The sequence below is a fragment of the Furipterus horrens genome, unplaced genomic scaffold (assembly GCF_987537825.1).
Source record: "Furipterus horrens unplaced genomic scaffold, mFurHor1.1.pri manual_scaffold_4, whole genome shotgun sequence".
NCBI lineage: Eukaryota > Metazoa > Chordata > Mammalia > Chiroptera > Furipteridae > Furipterus > Furipterus horrens.
In genome coordinates this window covers 141,659,227-141,679,464 of record NW_028327174.1, presented here as the reverse complement: position 1 = coordinate 141,679,464, position 20,238 = coordinate 141,659,227, and the positions used below count along the sequence as shown (strand labels likewise).

At 33.9% G+C, this 20,238-nt stretch overlaps 1 protein-coding gene across 4 annotated transcripts in view; it reads right to left on the bottom strand.

The window, feature by feature from the left end:
- NFIB (nuclear factor I B) overlaps nucleotides 1–20,238 on the bottom strand; it is a 237,431-nt gene that overhangs the window by 18,055 nt on the left and 199,138 nt on the right. For 2 of the 4 annotated variants that reach the window (XM_090274095.1, XM_090274094.1), the window contains exons 8-11: nucleotides 18,791–18,975; nucleotides 14,705–14,870; nucleotides 11,590–11,672; nucleotides 1,559–1,647 (exon numbers count right to left, since the gene is read on the bottom strand). In XM_090274095.1, the coding sequence (XP_090130221.1) occupies nucleotides 1,559–1,647; nucleotides 11,590–11,672; nucleotides 14,705–14,870; nucleotides 18,791–18,975 (523 nt within the window). The remainder of the gene's footprint in view (nucleotides 1–1,558; nucleotides 1,648–11,589; nucleotides 11,673–14,704; nucleotides 14,871–18,790; nucleotides 18,976–20,238) is intronic. The other 2 variants (XM_090274096.1, XM_090274097.1) reach the window with 2 other exon arrangements.

Below are 20,238 nucleotides of genomic sequence, written 5' to 3'. Positions count from 1 at the left end.
AGGTGCTATCCTAATTTAGAGAAGTAAATGTCAATCAGTAATCCTCAGATCTGAAAGTTTACACAGCTATGGTCACATTGAAAAACACGTGTCATCCAATTTGCAATTCTTGTCAACGGTAAGGTTTGTGTGCAGACATGGGCCATTTTGCCAACAGACAGAGCATGGAATATAAGGAAGTTATTTAATAAAAGTTAAATCCACACAGTGTTATCATATCTAATTCAATTAATTTTAAAATATTTATTAATATAATTTAAGGTATTTTCATTGAATTTATCATAATTAAGAGTATTAATTGCTAAGACCTTAAATAAGATGCTTTCATTAAGCTTATCTTCTTTCTTGTAAGTATATGTTATATTTTTCAAATGGAGGAATTATCTAAGTTTCTTGGGGAAAAGTCAAAATATGTAAAAATGTCTATACCCAATCTGTCAAAAGAGGCAAACTCAGAAAAGTCATATTGTATTCACTTTAGGTAGTGTGTTAATAAAAACTGGAGGTTTTAAAACAGAGTCCAAGTAATTTTCTTAGTTTTTACTTGAGTAAAAGGGGACATTTTATTAATTTAATTCTTTTAAACTCTACTCTTGAGCAGTTTCTATCGAGCAATACGGAGGCGTGTGGTCCATTGACAACCGGTATCTAAGGACGTATTTACAACAGCGGCACGTTCAGTGACGGGAGGATTACAGTCACAGCAGGCCTGGAAAATTATGCTGGCTCTACTTTTGGTGAACTCCTTGTGGGATTACCTCACTCTCTTCTGTAAATTTTTATCTCTTGTTACATATGATTATACCATGAATTTTAATTATTTAAATTGTCAAGCTGACAAAACTTGTTCTTTATTGAAATAATACATGACACTACTTACTTTCTAAAACCAATACAGGAGACAATATCAAAACTACTTTTGAGGATGAAGTTTTAGAATCATTTTCTCAGCCAAATGAATAAAGTCAATTCTCAATGACTCACATCAATGTACAAACAGAAGTTAAAACTTTATATTTAAACCAAATTCCTTTTTCAGCCATTAATTCCAACAATCTTCCCACTCCTAAATTTAGGAGTGCTGCTAATAACAGTAAATTGAGTAATTAAAAATTTTTCTTCTAGCTCTTCCCCTCTGACAACGGAATAAATGAATAGGAAAATGGCTTACAGTGAACAATCCAGGAAAGAGCTGAAATGAGAAGAATCTATAATGTGAAAACCCAATTGCTAAAAAAACCTTCCCTAAAACCAATTTCATATTTCATGTCCTAAAGTCTAAGTGTAAAATGCCCCCCTCAAGAAATATATTATAAATTGCTTAAAATTCACAGTACTTAGAAATTCCAATAATTAATTAGCATATGCTATAATCCCAAATTAATTTAAACTTGCATTTAAATAAGAAATAAAGGAAGGGGGTAGAGAAAGAGGGATGGTATATCCAAAACAACTAAATTTTTAACATATATTATCTATAAAGCTAGTTAAAAACAAACACTATAGCTCATGTAATTTTTAAGTGTAAGTGTAGGGTTGGAAATAATTAAAATGTTACCTTTGCCAAGTAATTCCCAATGTATCCTCACTGGTACTGGGGTATAAATGCCTGCCGTTTTGATTCATGGTCCAGTCACAAATCCTCAGCTGTCAATTGAAACCTAGCAGTCAGATATGGATCGAGCAGTACTACAGTTTTTAGTATTTAAATGAACACATGCAAACTAGTACTGTACATGGCATTAACCATACTTTCCCAAGAGGCATTTAAAGAAAATAAATAAATAAATATAAGCAAAAGAAAACCTTACTCTGAAAAACAAAATTCCTAGACTCTTTTTTAGAAAAAGCTATTACAATACGCTTCTCTATTAATTAAAGCATACAAGAGAAACAAGTGCTTGGAACATAACAATTAGCCATTATTAGAGTACAAATTGAGCTGCAATAAAAGCAAACGTTAATATTCAATAGAAAGATATATTTTGGAAAGAAAATAAAAAAGCTTTTTACAAAAAGGCAACACACCAAATAATCTGCACCGAGTAAAAGAATAATTTTAAGCATGCAGTTTGCAAAACATAAAAGACATGCAGTTTAGAAGAGAAAGGCCCCACCTTTTAGACACTGTCCCTGACTTCTGTTTAGAATCATCAAGATAATCAGTTTTAGATGTTTACTAACTTTGTTTTATTCAAAGTGGCATTGTTTAGAAAGAGCTGATACGAATTTCTACTTTATTTTAAACTCACAGTAATGGCATTGAAAATACTTTACCACATCTGAATACAGTGAGGAATGCACTGAATACAAGCTGAAACAAATTCTTCCCAGATCTCCAAATCATCAGCTCTGCCCTTCAGAGATTGTTCAAGTAACCCTATCCAGCTGTTTGGTTAACAGCTGCCCTACAGTGCTAGCAGATTTATTGAAAAGATATATTGCTTATTTTTATGCTTAAGAAAGTAAACTTATCTGGCTTTGGGAAAAAAAAAACACTAGAAAATCATGGTTTTTAATCTTTAGATAGCTATGCTGTAAATTAACTGCATCTTGCATTGAAAAGAGGACTTATTCACAGCGCTCCGCTAAACCTTGCTGGCTATCTTTCAGGGAGCATTTCTAAAAGATGATGATTGGAGCCAAAGTGTCTTTAAACTTAGGATAAGTTATTTTAATCCTTTCTGATAATGTTATGGCTAAAAAAACATTGGCTATTAAGAATCTTTACTTTTCTTGTTATACTCTCCATTTTCTACACACACCAAGTAAAAGTGATTATGGATTCTTAGAACAATCGTTTTTGCTCATTTTTCTACAGATCTACAAGGCTCCAAAATACCACCTAAAATTTCTAAAACATGTATTTTAATTATATTGATATTTCAGGTAAAAGTAATTCAGTAATTTGAAAATTTAAAGAACCAAAAACAAATCACTTAATGTAGATAAATAAATAGGTAGACAGATAGATTGACAGATATGTAGATTCTGCTCAGGGTGTATGTCATAAAGAAGTCATAAGTCAGTAAAGAAGGTGAATTAGAATAAAAAATATTCTTAAAATTGACCATAATACTTGCATAAAAGAGGAAATGCATACTTGATTAGTTTTAAATCAAACAGACGACAAACTTTAATATGGCAGGGTTTTTAAAAAGTTCTCCAATTGGGTAATCTAATCACAAATGCAATGTGATGGGGCAATCTGAACTTGTTTTTCTGCAGTAACTGTAAACCAGTGGTCTATTTCAAAAATACATATGTCTTTAAAAGCAGTACTATGAAAAAAATGTAAAACTGTTCAAGAAACTTGACTCTGTATAAAGATTACCAAAGGGACTACTTATTGATTCTGCTCTAGTCAATGAAAATCTTAGTTTGGAGTCAATTAAATATTCTCAATAAGATAGGGGTATATTTAGGCAGAGTCCAATATAATCCTGCTCATCATTAACTTCTGGTTAGTTTCTGTGGGGCTGTCAGGTTAGACTGAAGTAATTTCAGAAGACACTTGCACAAAGCCAGGTGAACCTCAGTATTACTCGCTGACTGGTTTGTAATCCCACAGGCTACTGCAGGCATGATATGTCTCCTGGGAAAGGCGTATATATAAATTATTAGTAATTTGTTATCCATGTTGCTAATTTTTTGCTTACCTTCCTCAAAACTGTCAAGTGGGCTAACTTTGGCCACATGTGGAACACTTACAATCAATGCAGTTCTGGACTTTTCTTTCCTGAGAGTAGTCTCAGGGGATTAAAGCTGACTACACCTATCATTGTCATATTGCAGATACACGTAACAGGAGCATTTTCTCCCAAATAAAAAACTATACCAAAGTATATATAAAATTATCACAATATATTTAATAATATTTAAATGCCAAAGAAACTGACAGGGCATTAATTCATATTAAATTAATCTCCTTTCAGTTACTGAAAATGTAAAATATAATTTAAATTTATTTAGCTATTTAGATTGTGAGCTAGCATTGTCAACATCTCCATGTTTTTTAAAATATATTAATTTTTACCCCTGGCTGCTGTGGCTCAGTGGATTGAGCGTCGGCCTGCGAACCAAGTGTCGCTGGTTCAATTCCCAGGCAGGGCACATGACTAGGTTGCACATCAGGTCCCCAGTTGGGGGTGCAAGTGAGAGGCAACCACACAGTAATGAAAAAAAAAAAAAAGAAAAAGAAAATATATTAATTTTTAACTAGTTAATTTTAAAGAAAGCATCTTTGAATTAGTAAACTCCTGATAAAGTAAAAAATTTGGGAAACAAATAATTAAAATAAAATAAAAACCACCTCTTTACTGAATTTTTCATGAAACCAATTCCTAATAAAATCAATTCCTAAGAATCTTATTTGACCAAGATAGTCCTGACTCAGCAAATTTTGAACAAATTCTAGGTGATGAAAGGTAAACACTGTGTTAATAGGTGTATTTAAGCATCTTTTTGTGGCATGTTGATCATGGTATTAGCATAATTCAGTATTTTTAACAAAAATTAATTTTACATTAGGATTTAAGTAAGCTTAAAATAATAGGTGATACTGTTATTTGAGATTGGTGTGGTGAATCCTTAGTTTCTGTCCTGTGAGCATCAGTGTTATATAATTTAGCTATCAATTCATTTTTTTAAATTAAATTTTAAAACTTTAATTTTGAGTGGTATTATAAGGTTTAATAACACAATTTTTTCAAGTATTTTCCTTCAAAAAATAGGAAATTACTTTTTTCCCAAAATAGTAATCAAACTTAAAAACACCAGGTGCAGATTAGTTTAGAAATTTAGTCTGTTAAAGTTTTGTGTTTGTATGTGTGGGGGAGGGTAGTGATTCTTTTTTTTTCTTTTCTTTGTAACAATATACTCTTTGACAGACCTCATCATATGTATATCCTTACAGAAATGCACACTCACATAAATAATTTTAATTCTTTAATTTGTACACATCTAACAGGAAGTTAGATTGTTTAAAAAAATTAAGGTAAATTTTATATTAAAACAGTTTATGCCCAGAATTCTTAAAGCAAACTAAACGTGACATAAGGAAGTAAGATTCTCCTCTGAAGAGCTATGAGTAAATGGGTAAAAGTTTGAAATAGCCCAAATTCTAAGAGAGAAATGAAGGTAAAGATTTCACTGCATATGTTCTTAGGATGAATTTCCTTGTTCTCTGGAATGAGAACCTTGCTCCTCTCCCAACTTGAATGAGATTGTTTCACAAAGACGAGGACAGGGGACCATGTAGTTTCCCTTAAAAAAGTGCATTAAGAGAAAACACCTAAGAATTGGATTATTATCCTTTCCTACAATACACTCAAATATGCAGGTAGCTGATTAGCCATAAAGAATCAGTATTGCTTGTGATTTCAAAATAAGAATTGGTTTATTCAAATGAGGGCCCTCTGTTATTATGAACTTGAGCTTTTGTTAAATACTTGGCAATTAGCTTTGGGAACAAAACAGAGAAGGTAAGCAAACCTACTTTGCTAGACTCCACAAAGTTTGGTGTACAAGTCCCTCTTGATGACAACAGCTCTCAGTTGAACTAATAAACCATTAAGCTTGTAAAGAGCATAATCAACAGGCAAATTTACCTTTCTTTTTTTTTTTTTCTAAGTAAACTTTGACCTCAAGGAAATATTTTGAAAGGTGTATTTTATGTTCTTTTAGGTTTCTTCATTTCTCCAGATAGCCTCAATGAAACAGGTTTTTTTAGGAGGTGGTTTTGGTGAGGGCTTAAAAAAATTAACACTCCAATATTCATACTGTCCTCCACTCTTAGATTAGTAGAATTTTATTTAATTACTATTACTAATTACCTGCCATAGAGGAAAAAAAAGAGGACTTTGAACAGGATGTAACATGCCTTACTAAACAAGTAAAATGGTCAGATTAAAATAGTTACATGTGGTACATATATTTTTTTTTATAAGAAGGGTATTCAAGGTCATTTTGGTACCTTAAAGTTACTTCTCATGTCAATTTCTGAAACCCATACTTCTTGATATTTAATTTAATTAGCATGGTAGAAGTAAGTGGGTATATATAGTCCATGAACTAAGTAAATATTACTGACCAAAAATCATAAGGATAAGAAAATGAAAGTTGTATTTTTTTAAGTGAAAGCTATTTTACCTTGTGAAGTTTAAGGTTTTAACGAAACTTAAAGATTGGGTAGTTCAACTTCTTCATTTTCCTTTCCAAAATAAGGATAAAAGACAGCAAGGTTTAAGAACCTGTCTAAGGTTAGACATTCCTTGTTCGTGTCAACACTAAAACCAACCTCCTGACTCCCAATACCTGGTTCTTGCCCAGGACACCAGTTTGCCTGTCATTATTCTTTTCCTACCATTTCCTTCATGTGCAACCCAAGAATATTTAAAGCTACAACATCTATAATTATAACTTCCAGAATTTCCTCTACTTCCCTGATTCAACACAAATCTTTTAAATTTAACATTTTCAGAAAAGATCACTTTTCCCTTGTGATTTTGTTGATTGAAATTTTCAGTTTCAGTAATTATAATTTTATTTTTACATTTGATTATTTATCTGGATGTTAGCCTTTGATAACCAGTATAGTATGCTACTGAATAAATGAACAATAAAAAACAGACTTTAGGTTTCATTTTTTTAATTTAAGAACTAGTTCAAAAGCTAAACATTTGTGTAGCCATTATTTTGACTGAAACTTCCTTTAAATGTGTTTCCTTTCCAACCAGCATATGTGAAAAGTGACCTCTTATCCATTTACATACCTACCCAGAAGTCATATGATAGGGTTTTGCGTCAAGCTGTCAATTATGATAACAGACACAATAAGAACAGCCCAAGTGTTGATAGCTTGCTTCCTGACTTTATTGAAACGTTTGTTGATAGTCCACTTGTGTCCTTTCAATTGCCTGCCTCTAATAAAAAAAAGCCACCTTTCAGTGATTTCAATGTACCTAACTTTGGCTTTGCCATTTCATTTGCCAGGACAAATATTATATAGAGGTTTCAATTAATATATTAATTTTTAAAAATCCTACAGAAGCAATTTATTTAAAGGACCATTGGGTGTAATAGAAATTTTCAATGTAATGAACAGTACTTTCAAATTCTAGTTTTAAAATTATATCGAGGAAAGTGTTAAAAGTGTTTTGATATAAGGTAGCCCAGTAATTGAAATTGAAATAATAGCATTATACAGTCATGCAAGAAAGGTTACATGCTGAAGCTCAAGCACCACTAAAATTCATGCAGTTGTGATCAGTAATACAAGGACCTGAGTTCATCAGGCCATTCTTTCATTAGCTGTAATAAGTAGGTAGATCTATAGTCAGGAGATTATAATTTTGAGATTAGGAAAATAAGCCTTGTGTCATAAACTAGAGTTTAATTGACTTTGTTGTCTCACTTAGGGAAGGCAAAAGGGACCTCCCATCAGTGTCATCTAAAATCTCAACTCTATATCAAAGGTAAATATGCACTTCAATAGCTGGTTCAGAAGATAATCTTTTACTTCCAAACAGGAAGCTTCTTAGTCACAAACTTTTATTTTCAACTTGCAACAGGGTTTTTTTTTATATGTCCTATTGATATATAATAGTAAAGATTTATATTTTTATTATGATCATACACTCAAATAATCAAGTTAATTAGACCCTCTTATATTACTAAATTTCCTATGATAGCAAAGAAAGAAGGTCTTCAATTTAGCTAGTTCATTATAAGGCTGACCAGATAAGGAATTGCTGCTTGGTTCAAGTAAACTGTCTCATACTTGCTATTTGTACTACAATTGTTAGACTGGATTGTAAAATAATTTCTGTATTTTCTAAGCAACATCCATCACTCTGCTACATAGTTCACCTTTTCTCAGAGACAAAACTTGGGAAATGGAGTTCCTTCACTGCCTATCATTATGAGTGTGCACAGTGTGTGCAAGAAATAGGAGGAAAGGAAACACTGCATTTTACTAAACTTCTATGAAGTTACATCAGAGAGGAGGTCTTGATACTCCTGAAAAAGTTCCACATCATAAAAAGACATTTATCAGCAGAGACTAAAAAGTTCAGTTTGCCAAAGCAGAACCCACAAGTTCTTCAAGCCACCACACCGTCTTCCAGTAGAAAAGTTAAAGAAGAATGAAGCTCCAATTGAAATCCTGGTTTTAATTTCCCGCATGCCAATAGTGAATGCATGAACTAAGCCAATCACCAGAAAGACAGTCTAGTTCCAGACCTTGAACAACACTCAAGATCGTGTTAAAAGAGAAAGGAAAATTTTAAAGTCCTGATCATGAGCTGATTATTATGATTAATTATAATTGTTTTTAATTTCAAATTATCACCTGGTCTCCATGAATCTTTTAAAAGATATTATTCATGAGTAGTGATTTTATTTTTAAGATTCAAATGATATATCGTATTTACAGTGACAGGTAAATTTCTGTGTCAGGAAAACACCTAGTATTTCAAGGCAGTTAGCAAGCAGTATTAATCAGTAATAACCATTACCAAAAGGAACACAGAGATGCATAATTCCTAATAACAACTGCATGTGCACCAAGTTAATGAGTATAAAAGCACGTACTTCAGTATCCAGATCGGCAAATATGAATGCATTACACTTACAAGTGGAATATGGGGTTAATTTTAATATTCTCCATCTCAATTTAAGAATGCCAATATTCAATATTGAAAACTCTGCTTTAGTGTTATTTCTATGGGAAGATTTTTTATGATAGTCAAAATTATTCAGCAATTTAAAATTTATTGTTAGCTCTAATTTATGTAGGGTATATTAAAGTTCTTTTCTAAGAAAAAAATAGCACTCAAGTATGCACATCAATACTTTTTATAACCTAAAAGGATACATCCTTATAAAGCAGCCTCCAATGAACTGAAGAATGTACCTGGTGACAATATTTATTCTGAAGAGGTCATGTATATTAAAGGCTATGGAGAATGTTTAAAAGAGCCCTCTCAGACTAAATCCATTGCCTTTCGAATTTTGAATTTCTCCTGGCTAATATAAAATGATTGATTACCTTTATTTCATGTACCCCTTGATTTTCCTTTTCATTCATCATTGAGTACTTTAAACCAAATGCATTTAGAGCCTGCTGCTAGAAGAGTGGTCTCTTTTAAATTTTTGTAAAGTAATGAAAGGGCACAGTAAATCAATCTCATTTCTGCTGTAGAAAAGAATAACCTTTATTCTACTAAAGTCATTTAGACTGTTTCTGTCCCTCTGTTCCTGGATAATAAACATAAAACTTTATCTGTATGATTCTTCTAAAATTTGAAAGTACAAAAGTAATAGGTTTTTTAACTAGAGCCTTAGTTTAGTAATATACATGTATAGTATGATATGCAGATACATTGATTTTCTTCACGCCTCAAAATTGTAGCTCATTATGAATTTGGTACATTGGGCTTCTTCAGTTCAAAAAGTAGCACTAACTCTTTCATCATATACAGAACAAATTATCTGTCTGCATGGTATTTAAAATTGAACATCACAGTTTCAGCTATGAAGCTTATAGTTTGTTCTTCCAAAGATTAACACATTATATAGTCCATAAATATCAACCACATTTGATCAAATAAATTATATTTATATTGTAAGGGGTCTTACTTGACACTGTCCACTTAAATAATAAGTCGGTGGCCTTTGATAAAGAAAGTTCTGGAGTGTGTGTGTGTGTGTGGGTGTGTGTGCACGCGTGTAATTCTAATTAAAATGTGGTCAGAAACCTATCTACATTAAAACTCATATTTTCATGATGGTTGCTAAATTTTTTTAGTTTATCCTTGGACATGTGAAAAGAGACATAACTTTTATATATTAAACTTTTGTGATCATAATTACATGAGGCTAATGTTAGTCATAAGTGATAAAATAATTAAAGCTTCCACAGGCTAGGGCAAGGGGAGAGGAAGATTGTTTCTAAATATATGGAATTGGTTATAATCTCAATGTGTTTGGGGCAAAAGGTTTAAATAATGGAGGTATATTTCTATGAATTAAAAATTAACTGGAAATTAGAGATGTGTCATAAAGAATAATGCAAATCCCATGACAAAAATATTCCTGAAAATATGTGGAATAATTTTTAAAGGAACAAGTTTCTAAACCTATAAATCCTGCATATGTTTAAAAAAAAACACACACAACGAACATATACATTTGTCAAATAGAACCACATTACAGTAATTATAACACATTTCATATTACAGCAATTTTAGAGGTGAAAAAAGCAGCATTCCAGAGAATTATGTTGAAAAGCCAATGGCTAGCAAAACCACTAATTATTGCTTGGTATTTTCATAACTGTGTACAGATGTTTTCAGTTAGTTCTCACTCATATGTTTTGTTTTGTTTTGCTTTTTCTAAACCTGGCAAAATGTCACGTTATCTTGAATAAGCTATCATCTTTATGATTTTCTCTGAACTCGGCATGTGGTGACCTTTAATATATGCAGTCTGGCACCTTAGCCTGCAACTGGGCAGGACCCAAGAATTCTATAGGAGCACAGCTAAGATGGGCACACTAAGCAGAAACTCAGTGGACAGGTCTAAAACAAAGAAGCCAGCGTGAGTACCTGTGCAGGCTTGCTATATATGTAAAAACTCACACATATGCACATACTACTTATGTTACATACATGAAGAACAAGTTAGTTAATACCAGCTCTTTTTTGTCCATTATAGCCAGTTTTTCCCTACGTAATATTTTGCACACTGTTAATTTCAACCTGCTCTGCTATCAAAACTTGAGCACAGCAAACATATACATCATAAAATATACTTAAATTCTGAAGTGGTTAGAATTATTTCCATTACCCTGTAACTGGAATCGTGGGATTTCTGTATGGGTATGGTCCACACTTTTGACTGTGGTTAATTTGTTTATAAGCCACCATTAATCCTGGCTGTATATTATCACAGTCTGGGTAAACACTTCATTTGCATTAAATTTACAGCATTAATGAGATGTGAAATTTAAAATGCTACTTGAAATATAAATGATGTAAGAAAGCAGAACAAAAAAAGTGTTTTTATCACATCTGAAATCAGTAAACCAATTTAAACCTATTAAAAATAGGAATGATGCGTCGCCTGAGATTTTAGCTTCATAACTCATCTTCTTGGACTAAAATACCAAAATGGGGAGTAAAACATCTGGAAAATCTAAAAGAGCTCAGAAACACAAATTGTGTACTGCTTCTATTTCTAATTGGCTTTTAAATCAGTTTTCAATTTTTGTCTTTGGAAACTATAGGCTTGTACGTTCTCAACAGCCAGTAAGACAGAAAATTACTGTTTGGCTGAAATACTGTTACTTATGATTGCTGTCGATACATGCTACAGAGATGAAAAAGGTCTTGAGCCAATTTGAGAAACCCTGTTCAGAAAGGCAAGAAGCAAAGGATAAATGAGAAATAATTTGGAAAGTGAAATGATCGATTTCTTTCTCAGCAGCCCCTTGAGCCCCGTTTTGAGTCCCGATCTGAGAGGCAGCATGGAGAAAGCACCGATGCAAAAGCGTGGCTACACCATCACACCTGGGGGAAACGTGCCCACCTGTTGCTGATGTAGGAAGGATGGGTCTCTTGGGCTTAGTCCCACATATCGATTGGCTTGAGATGTGCCTGAGGCTGTGTAGGCTGATTAAGGAAGAACAAAAACAAAGATAAAAATTGTGAACTATCAGAATGAACACCCTGTCCATGTAAAAGAAACCCAGAGAAGTGGGACTTGCAACCAAAAAAAGGGGTCTATTTCTCTTCTCCTTTGTCTGAGTGAACACAGAGTGATATAAAAGAAATGGTAGTTGAACTCAAATCAACTAGTTTAACCCCCTCCCCCCAAATCTTCCAGTAAATCATATCCCAATGTTTGGTGTGGGCACCTCACACTTCACGCTCCAGGTAGTCTTGCAGGAGTACCAAGGACCAGCTCAACAGAAGGGCTCTTTTCCCTGATGTGCCTTTTCACCAGATATTAACTAATAATGGAATAATCGATTATGATCTATGATTCTAAATGTAAAAGCAGACTGAAAGTCTGTCAGGAATAAGTGAAAGCTTTTAATGACTGGATTTAAGCAGATGTGCTTGATAATACAGGATGAAAAATGTCTTGCTTAAAAGTCTCACTAAAAAGAAAATCTAATACTACTAACATGAAGGAAAAGCCTGATTTTATTATATCATATAGAATGAATGAGCTTAGTGTTTTATTTAATGTGAAAATGACCTTAGGTTTGATAGAAATACTTTAAAAAATTATATCTTTTTCACAAGCACAAATCCATGGCCACCAGGCAGTAAATATGTATGGTGAACACTCCTTAAATTGTATGGCCTCACCTTGCAAATATTATTTGTACAGGTGCATTTTGGTAGAGAGTGAATCCCAAACCCCCCACAAAAATCTACCTATTCCTAAAGATTTTTGAATCTTTTTCACAAAGAAGGAACTAATGTATCTTCAGCAATCCCATTGCTCTATCTTAGATTAAACAGAAGAACAACTAGGTCTGAAAAAGCTAAACTGTTTAGTTTAAAACCTTCAGATTAATGGGGAACTCAGACATTAAATTTAAAAAAAAGAAAAATAAAAGAAAATGCTTTTAAAAAACCAATACAGTCATTCTTCCATGTTCATTGATGAAGGACTGCAGAATTTGATCTACTGAGGCATTTTTAGGTCAACTTTTTAAAATAGTGAAGGTGCTCACAATTTACCTTTTCATTACTCCTGGGCAAAGAGCCCCGTGCAAGGGCAGCCATGTGAAGCCAGCAGCCCCATGTCTCTGGAATTCAACGCACAGCACGCGCAGCTGCCTAACCATTACAGAGCTGGCACCAAGACTGTGCTCAACTTGCTCTTCTCAGCCATGACAAGGAGGTTTCCATGGCCTGGGTGTTATCTTCAACTGTACTGATTTATCAAGTCAAGAACCAATTTCTCTTTATCAGTGGTGCCTGTGAAGCTAGAGCTACAAGTTTGTTTTTGGGAAGAAAAATAACACACTATATTTCTTTAATGCCAGAGTGGAAAATGGACTGATGCAGCCACCTTCTGAATATTTTGTAATTTTTATTTGTCAAATCAGATCTCTTTTTGATCAACCTGTGTGTAAGTATAAGAACAATTAATTAAGAAACAGGCTGACTGCACTCCCTTAAGTGAGCTGTAATCATTTGGGTATGATCTTCCCTTGAATCTTATCTGTTAAATTTCACTATACAAGTAGGTACCAAAAGTTTCTAGAACTTGGTTTTGATCATTTATCCTTCGTTAGGCTTTCAACTATTTCTACAAAAATATTTGTTCTCCATTTTCTCTTAAATTGCTGACTTGTCTGTTCAAAAATGCCAAGACATCCACTTTTAAAATCTGTATGTATTATTTTAGTGACTATAATACATTAGCTGACCTTTAGAACAAAAGAATGTTTGGACTTTTTTGACTGGGTCTCATCCATCTGTGCATTCAGGCAAATGTTCACTAGTGTTGGGCTCTACAAACCAGTTACTAAGTATTTAATGATTATTGATGAAAATTATAAACCTATATGAACTTACTAGTTTCTGGGGCCTCATGAATTTTGAGAAAGAAATGCTGAATTCACCATACAAACTATTCTCCAATTTTCTTGTAGGATCCTTTCTAGGTTTTCAAAAACCACACGCACCAAAAAAAGACCATTTTTCCAATGGCAGAGGAAGAAAGAGCTAGTGGTGCCTCCAATTGACTCTAATTTCACAGAGGAATTTCCAGAGCTCAGGGATTTTTTCTTGCTGTAGGTAAGATAATAGAAGCTCTGAATTTAAGATGTAGCATGTATAATTGACAGGGAGCTTGCTAAGTCCTCCCAACTGGAACTTTATCCATTCCACACTAACAATTTGTGCAATTCTAGGAAGGTGGTAGTTTGGATAAAGCCAATTGAAAAATGTGGTAATAATTTCTTGTGTACTTATGAGTATTCTATGTGAAGAAGTAAAGAATGATCGGAGTTATTGGTAGGTGCTATGTAAGTTGACTGGTTACATCTCTGACATTTAAAAATGTTATGGCCATGCCAAGAAGCACAGTACATGATGGACTATGATAGGCAAAATAATTTTAAAAATCGTGTTTAAGTTGAAGACAAAGAAAGTGCAGGTAGCCTACATGTGCCTAATACCAAGCTTTGAGATATTTTCTGCACCCAGTGCTGTGTGACAATTTCTCACAGTGACATAGCCTACAGTAATGTAAACATGCAATTATCTTACAGAAGCACTGATTCCATCTGCTTGTGAGGGGCCTTGATTCCTATAGGAATGCTCCAAGGAGTAACAATGATCTAATCTCCCTTTGGGTGATAGAAAACACCTTGTACTCTGCGTTATGTTATTCAGTGCATTTTCGATGTATACCTTGAACAAGCAGGCATGACATTGTCTTTGTTATAGCTCTTTACTCAAACAATTAAGCTTCTCCCTTTTCAAATATGATGCACTGACTTAAATTTGATAAGAGAGAGCGAGCAATTGCCAGGCCACACACATGCCTGCTGGTTCCACATAAATGAGAAATCTCCATCGGGCCGGGTAGCTGGAAAAGTCGCCGCGTTTCCCACCCTGGATCAGGTATCCAAAGGTGTCGTTGATGGACATTTCTCATTTCCTACAGAAATACTTACTGGTCGCTGTGGGTGGAGCTGCCTCACCTTCAGTGGATGTAGTGATGGGTTTAGTATCTGTCATGCTCAGGGTCACAGGTCGCACTGCACTGGGATGGGGAGAGGGTGCCAAGACAGGAGTGAAATGGCCAGGCACTTTCCCTACCACTTGACCACTGCTGTTAGGCTACAAAACAAAAACAGAATGCCGGGTGAAATAATCCAAAAGGCAGTCAGCGTGTCCAACAACTCCACTCAGCACACTCGGCCTGAGCTGCGTCATCGCCACACGTGCCCTCTCGAGTCTGAGTCCCAGGCGTCGATCGATGAATCCATGGTTAGTGGTAATACAAAGCGCAGCATTTAAAAGAAAGTCTTCACCTTCAAAGCTTAATTGTCTTTACAATACCCCTGAGAGCCAGGTAGAACCGATCCTTTCATTTAGTATCCAGAAAGCCCAAGTTGAGATTAGCTGAAGGATAAAACGAAGTCCTTACTGAGCTAGTGAGAATTAGAACCAGTGCTTCTGTGCTCTTCATTCCCTGCAATGAGTCAGTTTTGGCTTTCAGAACAAAATTTTTCACCTAAACGATGATATCACTGATAGAAGGAAGACAAGACTATCTAGCCTACCAAACACATCAAACTGAGTAATTTCCATCATTTGTAGTCAAGACCCCTTCTTCTGCAAGCAAAGCTCTATCTCTTGCTCACACACAGTTACACTCAGACACACACATCAGACAATTTAGATTTTAGGACCTCGACTCAACTTTTGAGGATTTACTAATATAAGCAGAAAGAATAATATTTAGAGCATTTAAAATTTCAGATCCATACAATTATATAAAGTGATGAACTAGGTCTGACCTTACACCTACAAATAAAAGATTTCCAAAGTAAATTAAAATGTACCGAAGTCAAGCAGAAGGCGATCAAATATATTGTTATTTGAGTTACTCTTCTATTGTTGGGCATGGAGCTATACAAAACATTCATTGTTGACATTTGTGGGAACTAACTGAGAAAATACCCTGGGTAATAATAGAAAAGATATTATTATCTGAGTTGTAGCGCCAGGTACAAAAATAGTATCTGTATTAGGAGACAAAACCCTAAAGGTACACTGTTTGAAGAAATACTTGAATGTATTTTCTTAGAGAATGCTATTTTTAATTAACACTCAAGCTGCAATTCTCCACTGCATGGTGTTCATAACAATTTGCTAGGAGAGTATTCTCTACAAATATTTAGCCTTAATAATCTGCACTGCTAAAAGCAAAGAAAGCAATGATGCAGAATATTTATCTAAGGACCTGCATATAAGTTACAATTAGACAGTTTTTTAGAGAAAAAGAGGAACAGCTAATAACATTTAAATACTGTAACTAAGAGACATGAACTAGGGCTTCGTTAAACAAGAACTTTGGGTTCCTCAGAGGCCCTGCTATTTATTCTACAAAGAAATGGACTTCTTGAATATTATGACTATTTATCATGAGTAATTTTAAGTATTTAACTTTATGTCAGGAAATTGACCAGAGTTCCCCCCTACGGAAGCCTATGAGAGTTATAACTTTAAACTAATTTTATTTAAAATATCCCATTAAATAGCATGACTGTTTCACTTGAACCGGTGCAGCAGCAATGTAATTAATGTCCAAACTGCTATGGGGAGGACAAGGCATCTCAACTGCTTGACTTAACAATCAAAATCAGTGTAGTACTAGAGGATACTGGGAAGGAAAGTTCACTACAGTCAAACAAGTACATATTTCCCCCCCATTTTTAGAGCTAAAAAGGTGAATATCAAGGATCCTATTTTGAAATGCAAATTAATTGGTTTTGATGTAGAGTTAAACTTCAAAGCAGATACAATGTTCCTTAAAAAAAAAACTGTAGTTTACTACAGAGACCATTTTTTCTTTCAAAGGGAAAAAGTTTGCTTCTAAAGTAGACCATCAACTTTATTTGAACATAGCAAAAGACTGCTTTATATATCTTTGGCAGTACCTACCTGAGAGCATGGAACAGAAGAATGACAATAATGTTAAGAAAATGCTATGAGAAAATATAATACCACCTTGCTCCCCATTCTGTATGCTGTCTACTGGAATTGAATCGACATGAACCAACAGATGTTTCATTTAAAAAAAAAAAAGTGACAAAGAAAGAATTCCCAAACCAACATGGTCAACTTTTCTGAAACTCAGGGTCAGAATAATGAGAGAATTATTTGTTTTCAGTTTTCTACTAGTTCAAACACATGAAGCTAGACTATAAAGCTTCTCTTTAACAATGTTAACAGATGAATTTCCATACTGTAGATATGAAAAGACATTGCATCTGAAGATGAACTTGAACAGCATTAGGAAAGGATTATCCTACTTAGTACATTGCCCTACTATACAAAATCCTGAGAGAGGACATTTTTGTTAATTGAGATGAGAGTGAGATGCTTCTCTTAGAAGCTGGATCTTTACCTTGAAAGTATGAAGGAAAACTGAGGACCATATAGCCAGATTATCACCTAATATGCCCTCTTAACTTATAAAGGAATTAAAATATAAGTAAAACAAGCACTGAATAATTAAAGAAATGCATAGCACTAAGGGCCTGATTTTAATTTGCATAATTTTTCCCCTAACAGTGCCTAATTAAGACATCAGTTTAAAAAAATCCAATGGAACTCTAAGATTTTCCACACTGAATTAACGTTAAGGATTTTTAATGGATGTCTTAATTAGACTTTGTTATTCATGGAAATTCTACACAAATTAAAATCAGACCTTGTGTGCTCTGTTCCCAGCTGAGACTAGCAGAATGCTCTATGGAACTTCAACTTTTGAATCCATGCTCTAACAGTAAATTTTGTTTCTAAACTGATATAGTAAGATCCCACAGTTTTTCTTAGTAAGTAGTATTACAGTCTAAAAGTGCCATACCCACTTAGACATTTTTTTCTAAGATACAATTAGTTTAACTTCAAACTCAAAATTTGAGAATGGTGTACTTAGCTTAGTATTATTAGTAAATAGATCTAAAAGAACAGGTAACATTTTAAGTTACCCAAATGGTAGTGGACATATTGTTATTCAAAATACAATATTCAAAAAGGACCATTTTGCTTCATTTTAACCATTAAATTAAGACTAAAGAATTTTTTTTAGATCTTTCTTTTAGATTTTTCTTTGTCAACTATAAATTAATATGCACATACTATTTACCGACACTTTAAGAACTGAAGAGCATTAATAACAGAACGTTTACAAAAGTCCCTCAAAACATTAAGAGGTTTAATAAGGAGTCTTCGGGTTAAAACATCAAAGCCAAGTACCAGACCAGAATCACACTACACATTTTGGATATTACAATTATTGACAGACCCAGCTTTGGTACAAATACTGTCTACAGTACTTGATTGTGAAAAATCTTCGTATCCCAAATCTCTGTGAAGCGACCTCTCCATAGAAGAAACCACATGTTTAGGGAGTGAGGAAGGCACATGAGTCACTACACTTACACAATGAATTCCTAAAACCACTGCACAATGTTTACCAAAAAAAAAAGACACTTCTGGTAATGTCACTCATTATTAAATGTAGTCATGTCTGTGCAAAGAATATTCAAGTAGTCATCAAACACTGAGAATGTTTACATTACCAAAGCTTATTTTAATACCTAATAGTTAGTCTATAAATACAACTGTAAGTTCTTTTGTGTGTGTTTATTTTAGCACATACCTTGCTCCTGCCTGAAATAAGCACGTTGTCTCTGTGTCAAGCCAGGTATTTCAGAGGTGTGAACTCCAGCTCAGAGTTTTTTTGTCAATGTGCTTTCTGCATAAACTTTCTCTTCAGTCAATAAAAATCCAAAAACATCAAACCAAAAACATCTTCACAAATGTGCCCCTTTGGGGCAACACACTTCCTACCTGTCATTCAGCCACCGTTAAATAAAAACTTACTGAGTCACCAAGACACTTTCTGAAGCTGGATTTCAAAAGCTTGTGGTTCTGCCAGACATAACTGAGTAAGCGCCATGCCTTAGAGTTAGACCTGTTCCATCTCCCTTAGGCTCTAACCTTATTTTCTCTCTCATGTTTACCTGGCTGGTTTGCGGACTGGATGGGTCATAAGAAGGTACATAGTTCTTCAGAGTATCCTGCGGATTCAGGTGAGGAGGATATCTGATTGTTGGATGAGAAAAGTAGCTGGATGGGGCTGGAGGAAGAATAGCCTGTGTCGGGAATGGCAGCGGTGAGGGCGGAGGTGGAGTCCGAGTTGAGATGACTGAAGGAGAGAGAAAAGGGAAGATGGACTTATTAGCTGTTTCCTTTAATACCTGATACTGATCCTAAAGAATGCTGTGAAACTATAAAAATGAGGTTCATCTTTCCCCCATGATTTAAGCAAACTTTCCTAAAATAGCGCTTAGTCTTTCATTCTCAATGCCATTACTGCTAAACACACACAGACACAACCCCGCTATAGGGAATTAATAATCTTGCTTTCTAGATCTATACATGATTACAAAAGAAGTTTCTCTTTCATAGGTTAAGCCAATACTTCATAAAGCATTTCTTTAAGCAAAGTTATTCTCCATCAGAACCACTCTTTGATTAGGAAGTCTTTGTCTCATAAGTCCAGACCCAGTCACAGCATTAATTAGAGAGCAATGGATCCACAATTTCCTACCAAAATTCAAAACAGAAGTGTAATCCAATTTTAAGTAAATATTTCCTCTATACATCCTAGCTGGAAGTTGACTACAATGGAAGGCAATAATTAATATGCAATAATGCCCTGAATAATGACCTAATCTTTGTATAAATGCCTATGAATATTTGAACATAGAGCCTGGAACTCTTTCTTCTAATAAAAATGTTTCTTTCATAACCAAAAATAAAGCTCCATTCTTTAACTATTTTTCTTCCCACTCCAACTTCTACTATATGTAGCTTAAAAGACAGTAAACTAAGACCAAGAATAAAACCCACAGAAACATGAATTTATACTTTCATATAGACCTTAACTTACCCATATATCATGTATTTTTAAAGGGAAATAATATATAAAACCTATGCAATGTGGGCAACGTTTAATTGTACTGCAACTTTTCAACATTAGTATAACCACTATTTATTGTTTAGTTTCTGAAATATAATTTTAAGTTTGAAAAGTGGAGAAAGAATATAATTACATGATCATTTTCTGTATAATGTTGAGGGGAACAATCATGTAAGTACAAATTAAGAGTACTAACCAGTACACTGTATGTACAAGTAAAGATGAAATATGTTTCTTTTTAATATTTTGATCCAGACCATAGGAAATCACATATGATAAAAGTTTAGTGTTTTATGAGACAATGTAACAAACAATAAAAAATAAATTCTTTCCATGACCTATATATTAAAATCATCTGGAATAATTTACCTCCAACTTTGTACTTATGTGCAAAACAAACAAACAAAAAAAATCTTCTTATGGGATATTGTTTATCTTCCTCAATAATGTCCAAGGCACTCAGAATCTCTCAATTGTTACAATGAA